The following is a 24,831-nucleotide window of genomic DNA, read 5'->3' as shown; positions in this document are numbered from 1 at the left end:
TCGCACAATTGGGCATTAAACATGGAGGGATTTACTCTGAAAAGATGGGGGAAATAGAGGGGCGCCCCCTCAGCCCTGCGCATGTGCATTTTAAAAAAAAATTCCCTCTCTCCACGGCCGGCTGTCCGGGCATGCGCGAGATCTCACTTTTATTGCGAGATCTAGTGCGCAGCCCAGAACCACAACGCTAGCCCTGAGCAGGCGAAGCGGCGGGGCATTTAACGCCTAGGTGGCTGTTAATACATTGCTCTGGCCACTAATTACGGGGGGGGGGGTGATTGCAGGGGACAGCCCCGCTGAGCGTTTCTCGCGGGCTGTCCCTAGCACACGTTAGGTGCGCTTTTAGTACATCTGCAAAAACGTAATCCCCTCAGTTATGCACTTAATGCTGGTTCATATATCTGCCCCAATATGTTGTGGTGTAATGTGAGTTCATATATCTGCCCCAATATGTTGTGGTGTAATCATGTGAGTTCATATATCTGCCCCAATATGTTGTGGTGTAATGTGAGTTCATATATCTGCCCCAATATGTTGTGGTGTAATGTGAATATGAGGTAATACACACACAGACAGTGGCGGATTTAGGGGGGGCACCCAGGCACGTGCCCCCCCATGTCATTTTGTAGCTGAGGACCAGGGCTTTCTAACGAGCCCAGCCCTGTGTCTCTAGCCCCCCGGGAACCGGAGATATCGCCTGGTAAAGCTGGAACGTTTTTTCCCCATAGGATAATATGGGACCCATCAATTCCGACCCCCACCCCGTTCCGACGGCTGCCAGTTCCCCCCCTGGCATCACAGAAGCTTGTGGTTCAATTCAATTCCAAATCGCTGGGCCTTCAATATGATACCAGGCTGGTCCATATCGGTCAATCGGTGTCAGAGATATTGGGTGACATTCTATGGGATGAGATCTGGTTTTTTTGGCGTTAATTAGACCACAAAATGGCGATATCGCATTTTTCCCTGAAATCGCCAATTTAATGGGATGCGCTAAGGGGCTGAAATCGCATAATATGTGCGTTAAGGTATGCGGAACAAAAGTGCGAGATTATTTCGCATTTATATCGCATCCAGATGTTTTCGTATAGGAAAGTATACAAATCGCTTATTTAATGCAATGCGTTTTCGCAAATCGCACTTTTTAGGTGTCTAATTATCGCACTTATTTCAGACCAGGTTCTGTTTGGCGAATTTGCACAGAACTCATTTTGGTCAAGTGCACACATGGTTAATTTCAACACAGGTGCCCTCATTTTCACTCACAAACACCCCTACATAAACCCCAACAGCATTTAGGACACCTGTGAGGGTTTGAAACATGGAGATTTTGCAGAGTGGTTTGGAGTTGATGATTTGTGATGTGGCCCATTTGGAGGAGCTGCGCAGGAGGGAGGAAGCTGCGCGCCAGATCCAGGTAGCCCCCCGACTACTGCGTACCCCACGTATGTATCGTGCTCGGCTCTACCTGGACTCCCTCTCGGATCAGCAGGTTGTGGGGATGTTTAGGCTGAACCGCATTAACCTGTTGGACTTATATGAGCAGGTGAGAGAGGATTTGGACCCTTTTGGGGAAGGCAACATAGGCGAATCTAGGGGGTGGTCCGGGGGTGCACAGGACCACCCATTAGCCCATTTTGTAGCTGAGGGATGGTGCTTTCCAATGAGCCCACCCCTGTGTCTCTAGCCCCCTGGGAACCGGAGATACGGACAGGCAAAGCTGGAACATTTTCCCTATAGGATAACATGGGACCCGCTAATTCCGACCCCCACCCAGTTCAACCGCTGCCAGTTCCCCCTTCGGCATCACTGAAGCTCGAGGTTGATCTCAGTCCCAAATCGCTGGGCCTTCAATCTGATACCAGGCTGGATCCATATGGGTTAATTGGTTCCAGGGATATTGAGGTTAAACCATTTTTTTCATTTCTTAAATGTAATTTCATGACTGTTTATGTTCTTTGAGGGCAGATTTCTCTGGAACCAAACAGCCCAGTTTCACGGGACCAAAATCATTCGAAGCCATCTCAAAAGTTCTTCAATATGATACTGGTCTCATGTAAATGGGTCAGTTGGTTCCGAAGATATAGCTGGTTGGTTAAAGGGGGGTAGGGAGAGGGGAGTGGTTGTCTCTCCCCCTCACACCAGAAAATGCAGGGACTAGGCTGGTGTATAAGGGGTCAGCCTGGGAACTTCCCTGCATGATCCTGGGACCATATTCCCGGGTAAATCCCTGCATTTTCTGTTGTGAAAGGGGTATTATTTAATCATGTGGTGCCGGCGCCCGGCGGGCTCCCCTGACGTCATGCACAACAACAGTGCGCACAATATTTCAAATGTCCACTCGGCTAGAGGGGACACCAGGAGGGGAGTGGGAGCATGCTCTGCGCTCTGCTCCTCTCCCCATAGAAGCAGCTGCACTGCTCTCCATCTCTCCCTGCAGCAGCAGCGAAGGCTCATAGAAAAATTTACAGTAATTGGCACTTTTGGGGGCATTGCTTAAGGGACAAGTGGCGGTATGTAGGGGCATTACGCATAATGTGTGGCTTAATGTGTAAGGGGCATTACGGTGTGCAGCCTCATGTGTAAGCGGCATTATGTGTGCAGCATCATGTGTAAGGGACATTATGTGTGCAGCATCATGGTGCGCGGCATCATGTGTAATGGGTACTATGGTGTGCGGCATCATGTGTAATGGGTACTATGGTGTGCGGCATCATGTGAAATGGGTACTATTGTGTGCGGCATCATGTGTAATGGGTACTATGGTGTGCGGCATCATGTGTAATGGGTACTATTGTGTGCGGCATCATGTGTAATGGGTACTATGGTGCCATCAAGCAAGAACCCCCTAGCAATGTGCACGTAGGTAAGCAGCACTTATGTGGAAAATATGTAATGGGCATTACGGTTTGTTATATAGTATGTAATGGGCATCATGATGTGTGGCACAATGTGTAATGGGCATTATGGTGTGTGGCCTTATGTGTAATTGGCATGTGGCTTTATGTGTAATGGATATTACGGAGTTTGCTAAAATGTGTAATGGGCATTACTGTGTATGGTCTAAAGTGTAATACCACACCCCTTTTTGTAATACTACGCCTCCTTCCAATGAGGCCCCGCCCCCTTTTTGCCACGCGGCTACGCCGCGCAAAGGTCTCCCTGCTGTTATGTCTAGGTCTGGGACCACCCATTACCATAATTCTAGATTCGCCTATGGAAGGCAACTATGCAGTGTCTGGGCTGCACAAATTAATGTGTGCCCTCTACTATTTGGCCACAGGCTCCACTCAGTCTGTGACCTCATGGGCCTTGGGGGTATCACAGGCCACTTTCTCTAAGCATTTCACTCAAGTGTTACTTGCTTTAAAGAAGTTGTGGCGGACATACATCCGATTCCCCAGTTCTGAGCAGGAGTGGCAGGACCACAAGTTGGCTTTCTATAGACTCTCAGCATTCCCTGGCGTGCTGGGAGCTATAGACTGCACACACATTGGGATTAGGGCACCGCACGTGCGGGGACACGTCTACGTCAATAGGCGTGGGCGGCACTCCCTGAACGTGCAGGTTGTATCCAATGCAAATTTGAAAATCCTGAGTGTTGTTGCAGGCTTTCCGGGAAACTGCCATGACGCCTATATTCTGAGACACTCAGCCCTCTGGAACAGATTTACCAACCACCAAATGCCAGAGGGCTGGCTACTAGGTAAGTACCTTTTAACATAATACCCTGTCTGTCCCTAATTGTACCTGCTGCAATGTGTGTGTTTCCTCTTTCACAAGCATATTGCTCTTCTACCATTGTGTCCTGTTTGAAATCAACACATACATTACCATATAAGGCAATCACTTCCTATCTGTGTTTTAGGTGACTCAGGATATGGTTGTGTTTCCTGGCTCATGACACCTTTGCGCACCCCAGAGGGCCCTGCACAGCACCGGTATAATGAAGCCCACATTGCAACCCGCAATGTGGTGGAGCGCACATTTGGCGTCTTGAAGAGTCGCTTCCGGTGTTTGGACAGGTCGTCGGGTACACTGCTTTACCACCCTGGCAAAGTAGTCATGATTATCCAGGCTTGCTGCATGCTGCACAACATAGCCCTGTCTCAACCTGCCTATGTGGAGGAGGAGCATGCAGCAGTCGTTGAGGAAGCCCAACCTACCACACCTCCGGTAGTGAGGGGTACGCAGAGGGGGAATCTGGTGCGCACACACATCATCAGCCGATACTTTTCTGGTAAGCACATGTGCCCTGTACTGCAAAATGTACCTGTGCTGTAAGTGTACTCATTAACTAATGTGTGACCAATACCATCTGCTTCCACCCACATTTAGCCTAATACACAGAGCCCAACGGATGCAGATGGTGGTGCTGACCTATCCCTTGCTGATATCTAGCTTGTAAGTACTTTTCAGACATGTATGAATGATGTATGCAGTCAAACATGTCTCACTGGTGGTGTGGAACTACACGTGCCAGCATGCCCTGACACACTCTAAGCATTACAGTCCAAACCATGAGTGTCAGAGCCTGCTGGAATATGTAGATGCACAACCTTTGCCAGCCAAGGAGATACCCCACACTACTTTAGTGCAATCCCATTGTCATATACCATTGCAATATTTTAGACTGCACACAATAATTGCTTAAAAAATAATACACAAACACAATGGTATGCGGCTAGACATTTTTACTTCTGTCTACTTTCTCAGACGCAATCTGCATTTTTGCAGGTAAAAAATAACAACTCTGGGGGCATGTTACAAGATGATTGGGAATGGGAAAAATAATGAAACATATGTAGGAGCTACCTTCTCCCAGCATCAGGCACCCCTACACCACTTCTAGACCCTGTACCAAGCCCACCACGGGTCCTAACACTCCGACGGGGTGGGGAAGTGGGGGAGCCACTTATTGGGGTGCTGGATACACTGCTGAGGGTGGATGCTGTGCCACCTCCCACATTGGCTTCCAGCTGCTGGATTTGGGCCTGCATAGCTAGTAAGGCATTAGTCTGCGCTGTGCATGATTGGGTGAGTGCAGCAATACTTTGCGCCAGGCTGCCAATATGCCTATTCTGCTCCCTTACAGCAGCAGTTAGCTCAGCAAGACGGGTGTCAATGCTGTTAGCAATGCGCACATGAGTGCCTACACCTACCCGTACACTACGTGCCATTTTCCGTAACTGAAGGAAGGTGTCACGCATGTACCCCTGGATATTACCTATTTGGAGGCTTTGGGAGGCCATGAATTCTATCTGTTTTTCCTTGAAATTAACCAAGGAGTTAGCTACTTGGGAAGCCGAAGCGGCTGTATGGGGTGTGTTGGTGGGTGGGGGTGGGTTGGGAGACACCCCACTTGGGGGAAGATCACTCTGTGACGAGGTCTGTATTTCTTCCTCTGCCGCAAAGGTGTCGACTGGTTCAAGAATGATGTCCATTTCGTCTAGCACCATCATTGAAGAATCTGTTTGGTTTGACCCTAGTTGTATAGCACCTGTGGATACAGAGAAGAGGTAAGTACTCATGCATATATAGGCCACACTGTCCTCTATACTGTTTTACATAGGGCTTGAGATGCTGGACGCAAATACCTAGGGGTGTTATGTACTTACACATGTACCCCGATACAGCATGTAACATTCACATTAATAATATGTCACATGCGTAGCTCAGATGACATTCATTTCCGTTGCAATGTAGCAACAGGAGTTGAATGTGGTATGAGATATTGTTGAGGTGACATGGGTGTGTGTACTGTATGTGTAATGGTGTGTTTTTTGTTCATTTACCTGCTTCCGCAGATTCTGCAGCAACGGGCCTTCTGGTCTTGGATGCGTGAGCACTTCGGGATTGACAATCTGTAGAAGGAAAGATGGCCAGGCATTATGGACCTTGCAATGGGGAAGCATTTTGTGCAAACAGGCATTGAGATGACAATAATGGACAATACCCTTTGGACAAGGACTGCTTTATTTCTTTGGCACCATTTTGTTTTGGAACCCACAGATTTTTCTGTGACATTAATAAAATTACACTATTGTACACATGACAACTATTGTATAATCTTTGCTATGTAGGCATGGCAGCTAAACCACCAGTACACCTCTGGGTTTTTGTCCACATACATGTTAGGCTGCTAGAAAGAATGTTACAGTGTTAATCAATGTGAGCAGTTGTGGAACAACAAGGCCCAGCATTATCAGCAATTTTAAAGGAGTAGCAGGCAATTTCTTGTGCATGACCTTGCTGGGCTATGTAGTTCCACAGCAGCACTTTACTTAGCATAACAATACAAGTGAACATTATAGTTATAATACATTAGCATGTATGTTTAGGATTGCATGTGGTCACACTTACCAGCTCTAGATGGCGTTTGTGGCCTATCGGTATCCGCCACGTGCATGCCAGGCAGGACCTCAGGGGGGATGATGCGCTTCAGCTTCACCTCATACGAATTGTAGCACACAGTGGTGGGGCTTCCTCCTCCAGTCTTGGTGGCCTCCTCCAACTCCATGGCCATTTTATTCTTCAACTGCCTTTTGATGTCGTTGAATCTCTTTTTCACATTGCGGACCAGGCGCTTGTGCTGACTCACAGCGTTCACCGCCTGGGTGATGTCCTTCCACATAGCCCTTTTGCGCTGTGCAGTGGTCTTGTGGTGAGATTTGCCAAGCAAACGCTCAAACACTGGCAGGATAGCCCGGACAAGTGCTGCATTTTCTTCATAGGAAAAACGCACCTTTCTGCCACTTTTGGTGCGGCCAGCTTCAACCTCCTCCTCCTCCTCCTCATTTTCAACACCAGCCATGTAGCCCTCCTCCTCCATGGCAGTGTCTTCCTCCTCCTCACCACCATCTGCCTCCACCTCTGACATGTGGCCCTCCTGCAGCTGGTGTGGGGTATGATCAAGGTCTTGGCTGTAGGATGGGGATGCCAGCGGATCCTCCACCTCCTCCTGCTGGGGCTGGACGCCCAGGGCCTGGTGTGAGGCTGCCCTTGCTGTGGCCATGCTGCCTGCCACACTGCTGCCTCTCACACTTGTCTGGCTGCTGCCACTGGTCCCTCTGCCACTGCTCCCTCTGCCACTGCTCCCTCTGCCACTGCTCCCTCTGCCACTCCTCACTCTGCCACCAACACCTGTTCCTGAACGCACACTGCCACTGCTCCTCTCCATGCTCCTTACTTCCTATCAAAGAGTGAAATGGCGCCAATGACCCTTTATATAGGGGGTGTGATGCATAATGGAGGGGACACAGGTGGGCCAATAGGTTGGGGGGTTCTTACTCATGCGGAGACAGTTTTGTATATCGCACTCCGGTTGGTCCAAAAATCGCACATGACCGGCGGAAGAATTCGCACTATTTTGTTACTTAAAAGCGCACCACTTCGCCGCAAATCGCACCTATTCGCACTTTTCAGCCTCCAAAACGCATCACATTAAATATGCGAATTATGACTGAAAAGTGCGATTTGTAAAAGTGCGATTTGCGGCGATGTGGTGCGCTAAAAAAACATGCGCATTTATGTGCAAGCATAGAATGTCACCCATAGTGTGTAAACTGATTTTTTTATTTTTGAAATGTGATTTCATGGCTGTTCATGTTTTTGAGGGCAGATTACTTTGGACCCAAACGTTCCAGTTTCACTGGACAAAAATCATTCAAAGCCCACTCAAAAGTTCTTCGATATGATACATGTCTCATGTAAATGGATCAGTTGGTTCCGAAGAGAAAGGCGGTTAAATTAGATAACTGGTTAAAGGGGGGAGGGGTGGTTTTCTCTCCCCTCACACCAGAAAATGCAGGGACTAGGCTGGTGTAAAAGGGGCCAACCTGGGAATGCATTTTCTGGTGTGAAAGGGGTATTATTTCAAATACCCGGGACCTGCAGTGCTCTGAATACAGCCAGGCTCTGCCACTGTCAGTGGCTATCACTTCTGCCTGGCAGCGGCTGTCCCCCATTTACCGCGAGCATGTATTCCCCCTTGGCAATGAGCATGTAATCCCACATTGCAACGAGCATGTAACCTCTGGCAATGAGCATGGAACCCTTGGCAATGAGCATGTAGATAAGAAGCACTTATGTAGCATAATTTTTAATAGGCATTATGGTGTTTGGCATAATACATAATGGACATATTGGCGTGTGACTTAACGTGTAATGGACATTATGGTGTAAATGTTTAATGCGCGCCTTTGGTGGACAATGTCCCTGTTTATGAAGCGTATTGTGAATTTTGGCTTTATCTGTGTGGCATTATGTGAATTCTGGCTCAATCCGTGTGGCATTATGTGAATTTTGTCTCAATCCGTGTGGCATTATGTGAATTTTGGCTCAATCCGTGTGGCATTATGTGAATTTTGTCTCAATCCGTGTGGCATTATGTGAATTTTGGCTCAATCCGTGTGGCATTATGTGAATTTTGGCTCAATCCATGTGGCATTATGTGAATTTTGGCTCAATTTGTATGTCATTTTATGAATTTGGCTCAATTTGTATGTCATTTTATGAATTTGGCTCAATCCGTGTGGCATTATGTGAATTTTGACATAATCCATGTGGCATTATGTGAATTTTGGCTCAATCCATTTGGCATTACAGTATGTGAATTTTGGCTCAATCCGTGTGGCATTATATGAATTTTGGCTCAATCCGTGTGGCATTATGTGAATTTTGGCTCAATCCATGTGGCATTATGTGAATTTTGGCTCAATCAATTTGGCATTATGTGAATTTTGGCTCAATCCATGTGTTATTATGTCAATTTTGGCTCAATCCATGTGGCATTATGTGAATTTTGACACAATCCATGTGGCATTATGTAAATTTTGACACAATCGATGTGGCATTATGTGAATTTTGGCTCATTCCATTTGGCATCATGTGTAAGGGTCTAGTATTGTGTTGCATAATGTGTAGAAGTTGAATATGGTGTTGTACACTACACTCAAGGACATGCCCCCTTTTGAGTGGACACACACCCTTTTCCAGAGCGCGCCTTCAGCGTGCGCACAACTACATCCTTCACTTTTGTCGCCATGGTGGGCCTGCATACTTTAAATGACAGGGCCTATTTTTAATCCCATTCCCACCCTCTCTCTGCTGGCCTATTAGCATGTACACTGGAACCACTAACACCGCCCCTCCCCCACCTAAACCCTCTTTTATCATGGTGCCCCCCCTGTCATTTTATCCTGGATCCGCTCCTGCACACAGACACACAACCCCTACTTACAATACTAAGAATCTCAGCTACAGTATGCACAGCGGGGCATGGTCCACAATGATATGATCATGAAACCACATGCCCTGAAACAACCCACATGCCCTGAAACAACCCACCTGGCTTATTCCACTACTAGTAGTGCCCCTTATTCACATTAAAAAAACAATAATCCCCTCTATATACAGTATGTAAGGGCTAAGAAAAACACAAAACAATAGTAATTGGAGCAAAATCTTACCAGAGTCAGTCTGGCTAGGAGAAGCTATGGGGGACATTTACCAAAATGGATTCGTAGAAAAAAGGTGTATTCGTAGGGAGAAATACACCTTTTTTTTACGAATTTGTATTTTCGGGATTTACAATCCCAAAAATACAACAATTCGTAGTCCTAAAGATGGAACATTCGTATTTGTAGTTACAAATACGAATGTCTACACCATCGATAGGATACGACAGAAATCACCATTCAAAAGAATGGTGGTTTCTGATTTACTAAGCAGCCGTACTGACAATACGGCTGCTTAGTGGTGTGAAACACCCACGCAAATACGACAGGAAAATAGAACACCATTTTCCTGTTCTATTTGCGTTTTAGCCTGCACGGATCAGTCAGATCCGTGCAGGCTGCAGTGTAAAAAAATAGAAAAAATAAATAAATTAAAAAAAAAAACGGCGTGGGGTCCCCCCCACAGCCGAAACCAGCACCAGGCTGAAGGAGCCGGGGCCGGTAATTAAAAATCAGGGAGCCCGACAAATAGGGGTTCCCCGATTTTTAACAACCAGCCCCAGGCTCCAGGTCCGGGGCTGGTTCCCAAAATACGGGGGACAAAATGAGTAGGGGTCCCCCGTATTTTAAGAACCAGCCCCAGGCACAACCAGCCGGCAGGGTAATGTCACAGCCGGGGGACACTTATAATATAAGGTCCCGCGGCCAAAACATTCTCCCTACCGACCAGTCAGCCTGGCCAGGGGCCCTGGGGGAGTGGGGACCCCCCCAATAAAGGGGTCCCCCCCCTCCAGGACTTACCTGACCAGGCTGAAGCCTGGTGCTGTCCCCGGTGACCCTGGAGCGGTGGTCACCGGGCTGATGGTATTGTGTAAAAAATAGATAAACCATTGTTTTTTACTGTGGCACTACAAGTGCCAGCAAGCCTCCCCAGCAAGCTGGGACTTGGAGAACCACAAGTCCCAGCCTGCTGGGCATTAAAGGGCCCGCTGGCACTTGTAGTTCTACAGTTAAAAAAATAGTGCACAAAACACACTGACACACTTTTAAAATAAAACTTTATTACACACAAAGCCCACACATACTAATACTTACCTATCTTCTCTCCGTAGGTAGCCCTGATGTCCTGTGTCGGCGTCTTCTGGTCCTGTGTCGTCTTCTTCCTCCATGTCGACGTCGCTGTCGGCGATGGTGTCCCCGTCCGGATCCGAAGAAATCCATTTGGGAAGCTGTGGAAGGAAACCATACTCACCTGTCCCAGCGCGACGTAGTCCAGGTAAGGGTCTTTGCAAAAAAACAAACCGACAGCCCCGAAACCAAACCGGACTCTGACGGAGACGCACGTGTGTTTATTTACATCGTGCGGCTCCGCCTCCCGAATGCCGCTATTGGCCGCCTTGCGGCCTAGCGGCTCCTGATTGGCCGCTAGGCCGCAAGGCGGCCAATAGCGGCATTCGGGAGGCGGAGCCGCACGATGTAAACAAACACACCGTGCGTCTCCGTCGTGTCCGGTTTGGTTTCGGGGTTTTCGGTTTATTTTTTTGCAAAGACCCTTACCTGGACTACGTCGCGCTGGGACAGGTGAGTATGGTTTCCTTCCACAGCTTCCCAAATGGATTTCTTCGGATCCGGACGGGGACACCATCGCCGACAGCGACGTCGACATGGAGGAAGAAGACGACACAGGACCAGAAGACGCCGACACAGGACATCAGGGCTACCTACGGAGAGAAGATAGGTAAGTATTAGTATGTGTGGGCTTTGTGTGTAATAAAGTTTTATTTTAAATGTGTGTCAGTGTGTTTTGTGCACTATTTTTTTAACTGTAGAACTACAAGTGCCAGCGGGCCCTTTAATGCCCAGCAGGCTGGGACTTGTGGTTCTCCAAGTCCCAGCTTGCTGGGGAGGCTTGCTGGCACTTGTAGTGCCACAGTAAAAAACAATGGTTTATCTATTTTTTACAACATTTATCAGCTCGATGCCCACCGCCCAGGGGCATCGAGGACAGCACCAGGCTTCAGCCTGGTCAGGTAAGTCCTGGAGGGGGGGGACCCCTTCATTGGGGGGGTCCCCACTCCCCCAGGGCCCCTGGCCAGGCTGACTGGTCGGTAGGGAGAATGTTTTGGCCGCGGGACCTTATATTATAAGTGTCCCCCGGCTGTGACATTACCCTGCCGGCTGGTTGTGCCTGGGGCTGGTTCTTAAAATACGGGGGACCCCTACTCATTTTGTCCCCCGTATTTTGGGAACCAGCCCCGGACCTGGAGCCTGGGGCTGGTTGTTAAAAATCGGGGAACCCCTATTTGTCGGGTTCCCTGGTTTTTAATTACCGGCCCCGGCTCCTTCAGCCTGGTGCTGGTTTCGGCTGTGGGGGGGACCCCACGCCGTTTTTTTTTTTTATTTATTTATTTTTCTATTTTTTTTTACACCTTGCAGCCTGCACGGATCTGACTTGATCCGTGCAGACTGCTAGAAATAATTCGTATTAGCGGCCGTATATACGGCCGCTAATACGAATCATTACACCATCGGAGGGTTACAAAGCAGTCGTATCTGACTGCTTTGTAAATCCCCCTCCGGAACACGACTTTGCATACGACTTAAACAGTCGTATGCAGTCGTAGGGAAACAACCAATACGAAAAACTAGGTTTTTCATATTGGTAAATTTCCCCCTATATGTCATCAAATATTATTTTATGCTGACATAATGATTGCTACTCGTCAGGAGGTTTGGTATGCAGTAGCAGCAGATAAAAAGCTTCAAAATGTGTTGCAATGTATTAGTGGTCATCAGGTACCAGCCATGAGAGGAGGCAGCTGCATCTACTACATGCTCTGGTTGAGTGCCATCATTTGCTCAGCGGAGGACACATGCCCAGGTAAGTGACACACTGGACTGCCGCTATATTATCTGTAAACTACACACATTAATGGTTTGACTACAATATTTTTTTTTCATATGGATTGTGTGCGGATCGTGTGGAAGCATGTGGTGAGGATGGTGCGTGGATGGTGTGGAGGCATGTAGGGGGTTTTGTTGTGCAAATGGTTTGTGGATGAAGTGGAGGCATGTGGGGGCTATTGTGGTGCAGATGGTGTGAATGCAATTTAGTTTTTGTCATGCGGATGGTGTGTGGATGCTATGTAGACATGTGGGGGCTTTTGTAGTGCTGATGGTGTGTGGATGGTATGCGGATGGTGTTGAGGCATGTGGGGGCTTTTGTAGTGCAGATGGTGTGTGGATGGTGTTCGGATGGTGCGGAGGTATGTTGGGGATTTTTGATGATGAGGCATATGGAGGTGCACTCAGTATCAGAACTTGTGGGTGGCGGACCCTTCCTCCACCCCAACCCAAGTTCACAACATGAAACATTTCAGTGGCTGACATGGAGATGCAGGGGGATCTAGAGTGTGATAGAGAAACACAGTGGGTGACAGGAAGAGGGTGGCAGGGGCAGCAGTGGGCCCCTTGGTCCTCAGTGGCCCTGGGTGCACTGCACCTTCTGCACCAATGCACCTCTGGGTGCACTGTAGAATTTGTGCAGTTTTTTTTACTATCAATAAATACTAATATTTGTTTTTCTTGCTGTTGTTGTTTGTATGCATAGATTATATACACACCTGGTGCGCACAAACCTTCCAATACCATGCCCATTACTGGGGAGCCCATACCTTTTTTATAGCAGGTCATGTCTATTTTGGTTGCCAGAAATCAGGACTAATGGGAAGTATATGTAGGTCACAAGGTTTCTTCCTGCCCCTGAGAACGTATACTGAGCTGCTTAGTTTTACTGCATTTTCCTATGTATTAAAACCCAGTTGCCTCGTTACCGCAGGGAAGGGTATCACCACCTTTGGGTGGCGATACCCTATAGAAGCCTATGGGCTTCTTTTCGCCGCTCGACGCCTCCGCCGCAAACCCCCCGACCCCCCTCTCCCCCTCCCTCTGGCTTACCTGGTCCAGGTCCTCCTGGACCTGGAAGGTAAGCCCTTCCTCCCCCTAGTAATGCAGCCAGACCTCCTTCCGGCTGCAGGGGGAGGAGGAGGCGCCGGGGACAGCCTGCTTAGCTGATTTAGATTACTGTAGGAGGTTAATTAATAATAGTATAGATATATATGGAAGGTGGGTAGTATGGGAGGGGTAGGTTAGATTTCTGGCACAATTATCTAAAGGCCCCCATACATTAGGCCGACTTGTCCTAGGGACAAGTCGGACCCAATTTACCTGCGAGCCGCCAGGCAGCTCCCCGGGAGGCTCACATACAATTTGGCACTTGATGTGCCATTTTTTACATGGGATAAATCACATGCGATTTATCCCATGTAAAAAAAAAACCCGGAGAGCTGCAGGGCGGTGAGGAGTAGTGAGGGCGGGCAGCGGCGGTGGGGGCGGGCAGCGGCGGCCAGCGGTGGTGGGGGCGGGCGGCGCGGTGGTGAGCGCTGCTGACCTGGCCGGGCAGTGTACTTACACATAGCAGCAGCGGGGACGGGCAGCGTAGTGGCGGCTATTAGATTTTTAAAATATCTGTCAAATGACCGGCCGCTCTCTGATTGGCCGGAGAGCTCTCAGCCAATCAGAGAGTGGTCGGTCATTTGACAAGTATTTTAAAAATATAATAGCCGCCACTGCGCTGCCCGTCCCCGCTGCTGCTATGTATGAATGGGCAGCCTGTGATTGGCTGAGCGCTCTCTCAGCCAATTGCTGACTGGCTGAGAGAGCGCTCAGCCAATCACAGGCTGCCCATTCATTGTATGGGCTTTTTTTTTTTCCATACTGACAGCTCCCGCCGGCTCTATGCCGCCTGTGTCCCCCGCAGCGCCCCCAGCCCCCCCTGCTCCCTCTACCGCCGTGCCGCCCCACTAGGTCCCAAGTCGGGTGGTCGGACGTGCAGCAGGTCCGACCACCCGACTCAGATCCGATGCGCACGGGACCGCGCATCGGATCTGAGGGGACATCAAAACTAGCCGATTTTGGTCCGATTTCGGCCAGATCCGACTGATCTGGCTGAAATCTGACCAAAATCGGCTAGTGTATGGGGGCCTTAACATAGAAGCTAAAGGCCACTAATCTATTCTCTCTTATAGGGTTAGGGGTAGTTTTCATTAAGGGATCCAAGTACGCCTGAGTTGGGGGTTGGGTTGTACAGGGTGGAGGGTTATATGGTAGGTTTGTTTTGAGGGGTTTTAGGGGGGGGGGGTTGTTTTGGGTAGATTTAGAGGGGGATTAGGTTCAGTGGGGAGGGAAATAATGGGACGGGATATTTAGTTTAATATAGAGTCCTGACGGATGACAATTTGCTGTTCACTTCTCCTTGAAGGATTGTAGTATACTTCTGTGTGTCAATACCCTGAAGATGTACTCCTTTTTCTTCTGTTGCTTTCAGTGCCCGGATGGCGCATTCTGATTCATCGCGCCCTACGGGCGCTCTTCACACCGGCGTAAAGGGCTGCGCCCCCTTAATTTGTGAACGTTTGTATATGAGAAATATGGTTAGAATTGTATGAAAGATGCCTGTATTGCAACTTGAGTTATAAATGAAATGTGTTAAATAGAGAGCATATGATGTGGAAGGGGGTGTGTATTGTTTTGTTTAATTAAAAAGCGGTTACAGAGTAAAGCTCCGTACACACTGGGGAGAAATATTGCTCAGCCATATATGGCTGAGCAACATATGGCTGAGCAATATATTGCTCAGTTTCTCCTTTTCATCAGCGACCAGAGATGGTCGCTGATGAAAAAGAAACTGCCGGGGGGAGCACGGCAGTGGTAATCAGCTGGTCGCAGGAGCATGTTCCTGCGACCAGCGATCACTACAGGGGTAAAAACGGGAGCGCACACCCGGCAATATATCGCCGGTGCACACTCCCATCGTGGGCAATATGGTCGCTTAGCAACCATATTTCCCGCGATAGTGTACAAAATCACCCCCGTGTGTACGCACCTTAAGATGTACATTGATAGTGTGGAGCTTACAGTGGCATTTGTGGGTGTGTGGGGGGTGTGCGTGTTGTTTAGGTGTGTGTGTGTGTGTGTGTGCAATAGTATAGAAGGGTGTTTTTGAGTCAGCGGTATGTAGGCATACGGAGGACCAAAGAGGAGGGTGGGGGACACTGTGCAGTCAGTGGGTGAGGGTACAGCGTGGCAGTACAGGAGTACAGGACGGTGGCCCTGAGTCAGTGTCTCCTCCAGTGGTGGAAGTTACGGTTCAGGAGAGCAGGAAGCTGGGTAGTTATAGGGGTGTGTGTGCATACGGGGGGGGGGGTGTGCCGCGGATCGCGGGAGGGGGGCCGCGGTGGGTTGCCGCGAATAGTGGGAGGTTGCGGGAGGTGTGCCGCAAATTGCGGGAGGGGGGGTCACGGGGTGGGGGGTGCCGCGAATCGTGGGAGGGGGGTCACGGGGGGGTGCCACTAATCGCGGGAGAGGGGGGTGGCGGGGGGTGGTGCCGCGAATCACCACAACAACAAAAAAACAACACAGAAAGGTCAACACATGTAAATGTTGACATAAGTGTGGCATTGGTGTCCATGTCGACACATGAGAATGAATATGAAAACATTCAAAAATTGAAAAATAAATCTTCAAAAACTCATGTCAACCTTTTTCATTGTCGACCATAGCCATGTCAGTGTTTTGCATGTGCCATTTAATCCTAGGGTTGCCGTGAATCACAGGAGGGGGGGGGGGGTGGGGGGTGTCCGCGAATCGCTGATGGGGGGGTCGCGGGGGGTGCTGCAAATTTCAGGAGGGGGGGTTGCGTGGCTGGGGGGGTGGGTGCCGCGAATCTCGGGAGGGGGGGTCGCGGGGGCGGGGTTGCCACGAATCGCGGGAGGGGGGGTCGCGGGGGGTGCCACGAATCGCGGGAGGCGAGGTGGGTGTTTGTTGCGAATTGCGGGAGGGGGTTGCCGGGAATCGTGGGAGGGGGGGTGCCGCGAATGGCAGGAGGGGGGGGTCACATATATTTTCTTATATAGAAATTTTAATACAAATTACTCAATTTAAAAAAAAGAAGAGTGCGGGCAACAGATTTCTGCCCATGGATCTAAACATCTTTTCTCACCACAGATGTGAAGCTTGTTGGGGTCGGGGGATCAGAAACGATGGCTATATTAAGGGGGTGTCCTGGGACCCCAGGTGCACCAGGACTTCCCGGGACGGCAGGATCCACTGGACCCAAAGGTAATCATTCTACTCAATGCCATGCCAGTTTAACTGGTCCTGGGCCACAGCAAACACAAAGAGCAGGCCCGCATCCTTCTAAATGCTTACAGTACAGTAAATCTCCATGTTTCCAGGAGAACGAGGGGAGAAGGGCTCACTGGGATTTCCTGGGAAGGCCGGACCTACGGGAGAGAAAGGTAAGTAGCTTAAGCACGCCCCCACACCATCCCTCACCCACACCAACCCTGCTCCTCAAACCCCGCCATCCCTCCCAACCATCCCACAAACAACTTACGCACCCTCATCTGTACATCTTACTCTCTAAGCACTCTTCATACAAACAAAACAAGCAAAACCCCATTCCCAATCATACACCCTTTTCATTTCCAAAATTTGGGTCTACAGACTGATGGTCGACAGTCATAAGGTCGGCACCATTAGGTCGACATGGGAAAATGTTGACATGGTTCTAGGTAGAAAAGTCATTCGTTTGATAGGTCATTAGTTCGACAGTGTCTAGGTCGACAGTCAAAAGGTGGACATGGGGTTTTTCACTATTTTTTTACCCAAATGTCAACACAGTCGACATGGACACAGTTTAAAGTGCTTCACTACACTCGGCACACTATTTTATTCTCCCACCACGCCCTAGTGGATGGTAGGGCATGTAATACCGCCTGTCGGCACATGTCGGCTCAAAAAAACAGTGAAAAACCCCATGTCGACCTTTTGACTGTCGACCTAGACAATGTCAAACTAATGACCTGTCGAACTAATGACCTGTCGAACTAATGACCTTTCGACCTAGAACCATGTCGACCTAGACCCGTGTCAATATTTTGCCATGTTGACCTAATGGTTTCGACCTAATGACTGTCGACAATCATGCTGTAAACCAGATGACCGCATTCCCAAAAATGTAACCTCTGTAGCAAAATGCAGTACATCCTCCATAAAATACATACAGATGTAACAGGTCTCATCTTTGCAGGGGATGGCGATGGCGTCGCCATTGCCATCCCCTGCCCCACCGCCATCTGTATGCCGGAAGGGGACGCGCGTGCACAAGGTGCGCGCGCGTCCCCTTCCGACGGTGCTGCCCTCGGTCGCCCGGTGCCCACACCGGGCGACCGCACCCCCCCCCCGCAGCCTCCTCGGGTCCCCCCCCTGCCCCTCGAGCGGGAGGCGGACAGTAATGCGTCCGCCTCGCCGCCCCGCCGCCAGCAAAGACGAGACCCGGTACATCTGTACAATATTTCACGCAATAAAAACATTCACAAGTTAAGGGGGTAGAGCCCCTTACGACAGGGTTGCCTATCTGACCCTCTCCATGAGGGAGAAAATGCTCTGTTCCTGGACATCCCTGGTAATGTATGATTGCCATCACCTGAAGTGAAACACCTTTCTTATCAATTACCTAGCAATCATACATTACCAGGGAAGTCCAGGAGCAGAGCATTTTCTCCCTCATGGAGAGGGTCAGGTAGGCAACCCTGCCTTACGACAGTGCGAAAAAGCGCCCGTAGGGTGCGATGAATCACCTCGTATACAACATAATACACTTCAGGAGTTCTTATAAAAACACATAAATCAGCCTCACTGTCAGCGGGACAGACATTGCCCCTAGCAACCAATCAGATTCTATCTGATTCTGGGACGCAATAAAGCAGGGTTGCCTACCTGACCCTCTCCTTCAGGGAGAAAATGCTCTGTTCCTGGGCTTCCCTGGTAATGTATGATTGCCAGCACCTGTGGGGAGCTGGGTAATTGATAAGAAAGGTGTCACCACAGTTGCATAAATCCCAAATGTCACGATTACAGCGGGACAGTCCCGATTTTCGGGTCCTGTCCCGCTGTCCCACCCGCGGCAGGCATTGTCCCGCTGCGGGGGTGGCAGTTGGGAGACCCCCCCAATCTAATAGCGTCTATTCTCGTATGTAAATGAGGTTGCGGCTAATTAGCCTAAGCCACACCCTCATTTGCATATGCCCCACCCCCTTTCTGGCCGCGCGAGTGTCCCTATTTCCCCAACACAGAAGTTGGGAGGTATGCAGTTGATGGCAATCATACATTACCAGGGAAGTCCAGGAATAGAGCATTTTCTCCCTGAGGGAGAGGGTCATGTAGGCAACCCTGCAATAAAGAAATGATAGACAGAAACTGATCCAGAAATCCCCTTTCTAATCCAGCCCTGCCGAAAGGTAATTATTTTACATTACAACACCATGCCAATTTATCTGGTCCTGGGACGCAGCAAATGACAACACAAGGGAACAGACCCACATCTTTCTAAAGGCCCCCATACATGCTGCGACAGCAGCGTGCAATGTGATGTGATGCGATGCGCGATCCCACAAGCATCGCACAGTACAAAAAGTATGTGCTGCACATACTTTTTGTACTGCCCGCGCATTGCATAGCACACAAATCGCATGCAAAACGCAAGCGTTGCGATCAATGTTCCCTCTAATTTTATGAAGGCTGTGTGCGGCAAAAGATTTTGGCTGTGCAACTTTGTAAGGAAATTAAAATTTTTGTGCGTCACATATATATAACTGGAAACGCACACACGCGCGCACAGCTTAGAGGGAACACTGGTTGCGATGCGATCCTGCTCATAATGCATCGCAACTAACACTGCTATTGCAGCGTGTATGGGTACCTTAAATGTTTATTTCTCATGTTTCCAGGAGAACGAGGGGATAAGGGCTCTCAGGGAACTCCTGGAAAGGACGGAACCGCAGGAGTCAAAGGTAAATAGCTTAAATCCTAAATCCAGAACCAGGGGCGTAACTAGAACTGTGTGGGCCACATACCAAACTTTTGTAAGGGCCATCCCACCATTGTTAAGGGAGTCAGGAAGTGAGCGATGCCGTCATGGAGAGAAAAGAAGAGAGAGACAGAGTGAGGGAGGGTGTCATTGAGAGAAAGGGGAGAGACAGCGAGTGAAAGATGGTGTTAGGAAGAGACGGAGTGAGAGAGAAGGTTTCAGGTATAGAAAGAGAATCAGAGACTGTCTGAGTGAGCGGAAGAAAAAAGAGGGGAACTGTGGGAAGAGAAGAGGGGAGGAGAAAGTGAGAGACTAGGGCAGAGAGATATAGGGGGAGATTCTTTAAAAATCGCAGCGAATTATGTAAATTTCCGGGTTATTTTTGCGCTTGTTCCGATGCGTTACCTCCTCCTTATTCTCCTTATTCTATATTCTTTGCTGTAACGCTAGGAATGTGCGTTACAGTGTTGGTAAGCGATATATATATTTTTTTTCTTCTGCACATGCGCCCGAGCCGAGCAGGGCGGACATGCGCACTGGCTTCTGCCGGATGCCGCCTGTCACGTGAGGTGGTCTGTCTGAGGCTAATATGATATGCTAATAAATAAAAATTATATAATTATATATATACTAGGTGATTCATCGCGCCCTACGGGCGCTCTTCACACCGTCGTAAGGGGCTGCGCCCCCTTAATTTGTGAACGTTTGTATATGAGAAATATGGTTAGAATTGTATGAAAGATGCCTGTATTGCAACTTAGGTGTCCGCGAATCGCGGGAGGGGGGGTCGCGGAGGGTGCCGCGAATTGCAGGAGGGGGGGTCACGGGGGGTGCCGCGAATTGCAGGAGGGGGGGTTGTGGGGGGGTGGATGCTGCGAATCGCGGGAGGGGAGGGATTGCAGAGAATTGCAGGAGGGGGGGTTGTGGGGGGGTGGATGCTGCGAATCGCGGGAGGGGAGGGATTGCAGAGAATCGCGGGAGGGGGGTCGCGGGGTGGGTTGCCGCAAATCGCGGGAGGGGGATTACGGGGGCGGGGGTTGCGGCGAATCATGGTAGGGGGGGTCGCGGGGGGTGTGCCGTGAATCACGGGAGGGGGGGTCACGGGGTGGGGTGCCGAGAATCGCGGGGGTGTGTGTGCCGTGAATCGCGGGAGTGGGGGTTGCGGGGGGGTGGGGGGGTGTGACGCGAATCGCCAACACAGAAAGGTCAACACATGTAAATGTTGACATAAGTGTGGCACTTCATTGGTGTCCATGTCGACACATGAGAATGAATATGAAAACATTAAAAAAATGAAAAAAAAAAACTTCAAAAACTCATGTCAACCTTTTTCATTGTCGACCATAGCTATGTCAGTGTTTTCCATGTGCAATTTAATTCTGGAGCTGCCGCGAATCGCGGGGGGGTGCCGCGAATTGCGGGAGGGGGGGTCGCGGGGGTGGGTGCCGCGAATCGCGGGAGGGGGGGGTTGCGGCGAATCATGGGAGGGGGGGGTCACGGGGGTGTGCCGTGAATCATGGGAGGGGGGGTCACGGGGTGGGGTGCCGAGAATCGCGGGGGAGGTGTGTGTGTGTGTGCCGTGAATCGCGGGAGTGGGGGTTGTGGGGGGGGGGGGTGACACAAATCGCCACAAGAAAAAATCAACACAGAAAGGTCAACACATGTAAATGTTGACATAAGTGTGGCACTTCATTGGTGTCCATGTCGACACATGAGAATGAATATGAAAATATTCAAAAAATGAAAAAAAAAACTTCAAAAACTCATGTCAACCTTTTTCATTGTCGACCATAGCCATGTCAGTGTTTTCCATGTGCAATTTAATGCTGGAGCTGCCGCGAATCACGGGGGGTGCCGCGAATTGCGGGAGGGGGGGCGTGGGGTTGGGTGCCGCGAATCGCGGGAGGGCGGGGTTCACAAGGGTTCCGGTGGGGGGTTGCCGCGAATTGCGGGAGGTGGGGGGTCACGGGGGGTGCCGCGAATCGCGGGAGGGGGGGTTGCGGGGGGGGTGTGACGCGAATCGCCACAAGAAAAAATCAACACAGAAAGGTCAACACATGTAAATGTTGACATAAGTGTGCCACTTCATTGGTGTCCATGTTGACACATGACAATGAATATGAAAACATTCAAAAAATGAAATAAATCTTCAAAAACTCATGTCAACCTTTTTCATTGTCGACCATAGCCGTGCCAGTGTTTTGCATGTGCCATTTAATCCTGGGGCTGCCGCGAATCGCGGGGGGTGCCGCGATTTGCGGGAGGGGGGGTTGCGGGGGGTGGGTGCCGCGAATCGCAGGAGAGCGGGGTTCATGGGGGTTCCGGTGGGGGGTTGCCGCGAATTGCGGGAGGGGGGGGGTCGCGGGGGGGGGGTGCCGCGAATCGCCGGAGGGGGGGTTGCGGGGGGTGTGACGCGAATCGCCACAAGAAAAAAATCAACACAGAAAGGTCAACACATGTAAATGTTGACATAAGTGTGGCACTTCATTGGTGTCCATGTCGACACATGAGAATGAATATGAAAATATTCAAAAAATGTCAAAAAAACTTCAAAAACTCATGTCAACCTTTTTCATTGTCGACCATAGCCATGTCAGTGTTTTCCATGTGCAATTTAATTCTGGAGCTGCCGCGAATCACGGGGGGTGCCGCGAATTGCGGGAGGGGGGGGGCGCGGGGTTGGGTGCCGCGAATCGCGGGAGGGCGGGGTTCACAGGGGTTCCGGTGGGGGGTTGCCGCGAATTGCGGGAGGTGGGGGGTCACGGGGGGTGCCGCGAATCGCGGGAGGGGGGGTTGCGGGGGGGGTGTGACGCGAATCGCCACAAGAAAAAATCAACACAGAAAGGTCAACACATGTAAATGTTGACATAAGTGTGCCACTTCATTGGTGTCCATGTTGACACATGACAATGAATATGAAAAAATTAAAAAAATTAAAAATAAATCTTCAAAAACTCATGTCAACCTTTTTCATTGTCGACCATAGCCATGTCAGTGTTTTGCATGTGCCATTTAATCCTGGGGCTGCTGCGAATTGCAGGGGGGGGAGGGGGGGTGCCGCGAATCGCGGGAGGGGGGTCGCAGGGGGGGTGCCGCCAATCGTGCAAGGGGGGGTCGCGGGCGGGTTCTTTTTGCCGCGAATCGCGGGAGGGAGGTCGCGGGGAGGGGGTGTTTTTTCCGCGAATCGGGGGGGGGGGTCACGGGGGAGGGTTTGCCGCGATTCGCGGGAGGGGGGGGTCGCGGGGTGGTGGTTATGCCGCGAATTGCGGGAGGGGTCATGGGGGGGTTCTTTTTGCAGCGAATCGCGGGAGGGGGGTCGCGGGGGTGTTTTTGCTGTGAATTGCGGTAGGGGGGTCGCGGGGGAGCGGGTGTTTCTGCCGCGAATCGCGGGAGGGGGGGGCGCGCGGGGGGGGGTTTTTGCCGCAAATCGCGGGAGGGGGGCGCTCACCTGGTGGCTGTGGAGTAGCAGTGCTGGGCAACATGGGAAGGCAGTGGGTGTCTGGCACTGTCTGTGGGCTCACTGGGCTGGTTCTCTGTCACATACCTCCCAACATCACCCTCTCCAGGAGGGACACAATGCTCTGTTTCTAGACTTCCCCTTAATGTATGATTGCCATCACCTGTTTTAAACAGGTTAATTTCTCAGAAAGGTGTTCAGCACAGATGAAGGCAATCACACATTAAGAGGAAAGTCCAGGAACAGAGCGTTATAGACACAGACACCCACTTTGAGTGACAGATGTAGCCAAATATATAGGAGATATCAGATATGCTAATAAAATAAAAATTATATAATTAAAATGCCACCATGTGTGTGGCTACAGGCTGCAGGTCTTTAAAAGTGCCTCACACTTCAGGAGGCACATCTATAAAAAAAATTACCTCAAAGCAGATAGGAAATAGTTAAAAACTACAAAAAAAACATCAAAGAAATACATTTATTAGTTTAAATACATACAAAAGCAAGGACAACCTTAATTAGCCATATATATTACATTTGCTGAATATTACTCTACCTCTCCACTAGCCAGAAGAGGCGAGGTATAACGCTACTTTCAATAGCGCAGCGTGTCTTACTGCATAGGGGGCGGGATGTACTAAAGGGAAAATGCGGTAAAACCCCCGTTTTACCGCATTTTCCTATGTACTATCACCGGTTCGCCCCGTTTTCGCAGGCCAGGGTATCGCCACCCAGAGGGTGGCGATACCCTATAGAAGCCTATGGGCTTCTTTCGCCGCCCGACGTACGCCGTCCGCGCGCCGCCCCCCCTCCCGTCCTCCTTTAACCTCCTCCTCCCCCTGGTGTGACAGCCGGCAGGACATCCGGCTTCAGGGGGGAGGAGGAGACGCAGGGGGACGCTGGCAGCCGCCGGGAGGTGACGGAGACCCCCGCAGCCCACATAACAGGTATCGCGGGGGTCTCCGTTACCGCAGCCCAATGCTGGCCGCATATGTTAGTACATATGCGGTAGCATCGCGGCGGCTGCCGTGCGAAGGGCGGGGATGTATGTTGATACATCCCGCCCAGGGTGCGCACGCCTCTCTGTACAAGTCTATGGGGAGAGCAGCGCGCACCGATAAGCCGAGGAATGAGGAAGTGCTGAGAGAAGAACTAATCCGCCAGACAATATAACATACAGAGACGAGACTGCGGCGCCGAAAAGGACCCGGGACCGTGGCGGTAACTAATATAGAATCCCGTCCATAAAGAGAAAGGGGAGATGGAGAAGGAGTAAGGGCAAGTGGAGAGAAAGAGAAGGGTAGTGGAAAGAGAGAGGAGAGACAGCATGGGAGAGAGAGGGGGGAGGGGAGAGAGAGAACAGGGGATAAAAAAGGAGAGAAAATAAGATGGGGAGTGCAAAAAAGAGGAAAGACAGGGTGGGGGAGAAAATGTGGGGGAGGGATAGAGAGAGTGAGGGGTGAGGTGTGCCGTGTCTCCTGTGTGCAGGGGCTCCTGTGGGGAGGGAGTGAGGTGAGGAGGGGAAAGAACAAGGGGAGGCGGAGAGGATGTAGAGTAGGGGCATGAAAGCCATCAGCGCCGGGTCTCACCGTTCACTTTACCACACTTTACCTGCTTTTCAGGCATTTTTATAACAAGAAATACAAGGTACTTATGTATTATCTGGGCTCCCATGTTAAATGCACCCCATTTTTTCATACCCCTACTATGCAACTACGCATGGAGTTGATTTTATACAGTGTGGCTAGCGGCCAAACAGGAGCCGGCTCCTGATTGGCCAGAATTCATTCTTAGTGCAGACGCCGAGGAGGAAACATCTCTCCTCAGTGCGATGCAGAGTGCGGGGACCGGCGACAGCATGAACATTACCTGGACTACGGCGGACCAAGAGAAGACTTCTTCAGCACAGGACCAGGTGAGTAGGATTTCCTTCCACAGCTCCAACATGGATTTCTTCGGACCCGGACATCGCCATGGACCTG

The 24,831-nt window shown here is 50.3% G+C and overlaps 2 protein-coding genes and 1 long non-coding RNA gene across 4 annotated transcripts in view; 2 read left to right on the top strand and 1 right to left on the bottom strand.

Annotated features, from left to right (window-relative positions):
• The first annotated feature begins 3,431 nt into the window (after nt 1-3,431).
• Nucleotides 3,432-7,043, top strand: LOC146035304 (uncharacterized). Its single transcript, XR_014460617.1, has 3 exons — nt 3,432-4,404; nt 5,416-5,519; nt 5,808-7,043. It is a non-coding gene; the product is annotated as an uncharacterized LOC146035304 (long non-coding RNA).
• Nucleotides 4,759-7,518, bottom strand: LOC146035303 (uncharacterized). The gene is made up of 3 exons (XM_083158662.1): nt 6,364-7,518; nt 5,796-5,864; nt 4,759-5,500 (listed from the first exon to the last, which is right to left on the bottom strand). Exons 1-3 carry the CDS (start codon nt 7,178-7,180, stop codon nt 4,812-4,814), a joined length of 1,575 nt encoding a protein of 524 aa, XP_083014788.1. The 5' UTR covers nt 7,181-7,518; the 3' UTR covers nt 4,759-4,811.
• A 4,739-nt stretch (nt 7,519-12,257) lies between these two features.
• LOC146035300 (ficolin-1-A-like) overlaps nt 12,258-24,831 on the top strand; it is a 38,336-nt gene continuing 25,762 nt past the window's right edge. For both annotated transcript variants that reach the window (XM_083158661.1, XM_083158660.1), the window contains exons 1-4: nt 12,258-12,339; nt 16,524-16,637; nt 16,754-16,816; nt 19,310-19,372. In XM_083158661.1, coding sequence (XP_083014787.1) covers nt 12,264-12,339; nt 16,524-16,637; nt 16,754-16,816; nt 19,310-19,372 — 316 coding nt within the window. In that variant the 5' untranslated portion in view covers nt 12,258-12,263. The remainder of the gene's footprint in view (nt 12,340-16,523; nt 16,638-16,753; nt 16,817-19,309; nt 19,373-24,831) is intronic.

This window comes from Crinia signifera, chromosome 9 (genome assembly GCF_055691185.1).
Source record: "Crinia signifera chromosome 9, ASM5569118v1, whole genome shotgun sequence".
NCBI classification, from domain to species: domain Eukaryota; kingdom Metazoa; phylum Chordata; class Amphibia; order Anura; family Myobatrachidae; genus Crinia; species Crinia signifera.
This window is presented reverse-complemented; position numbering and strand designations above follow the sequence as displayed.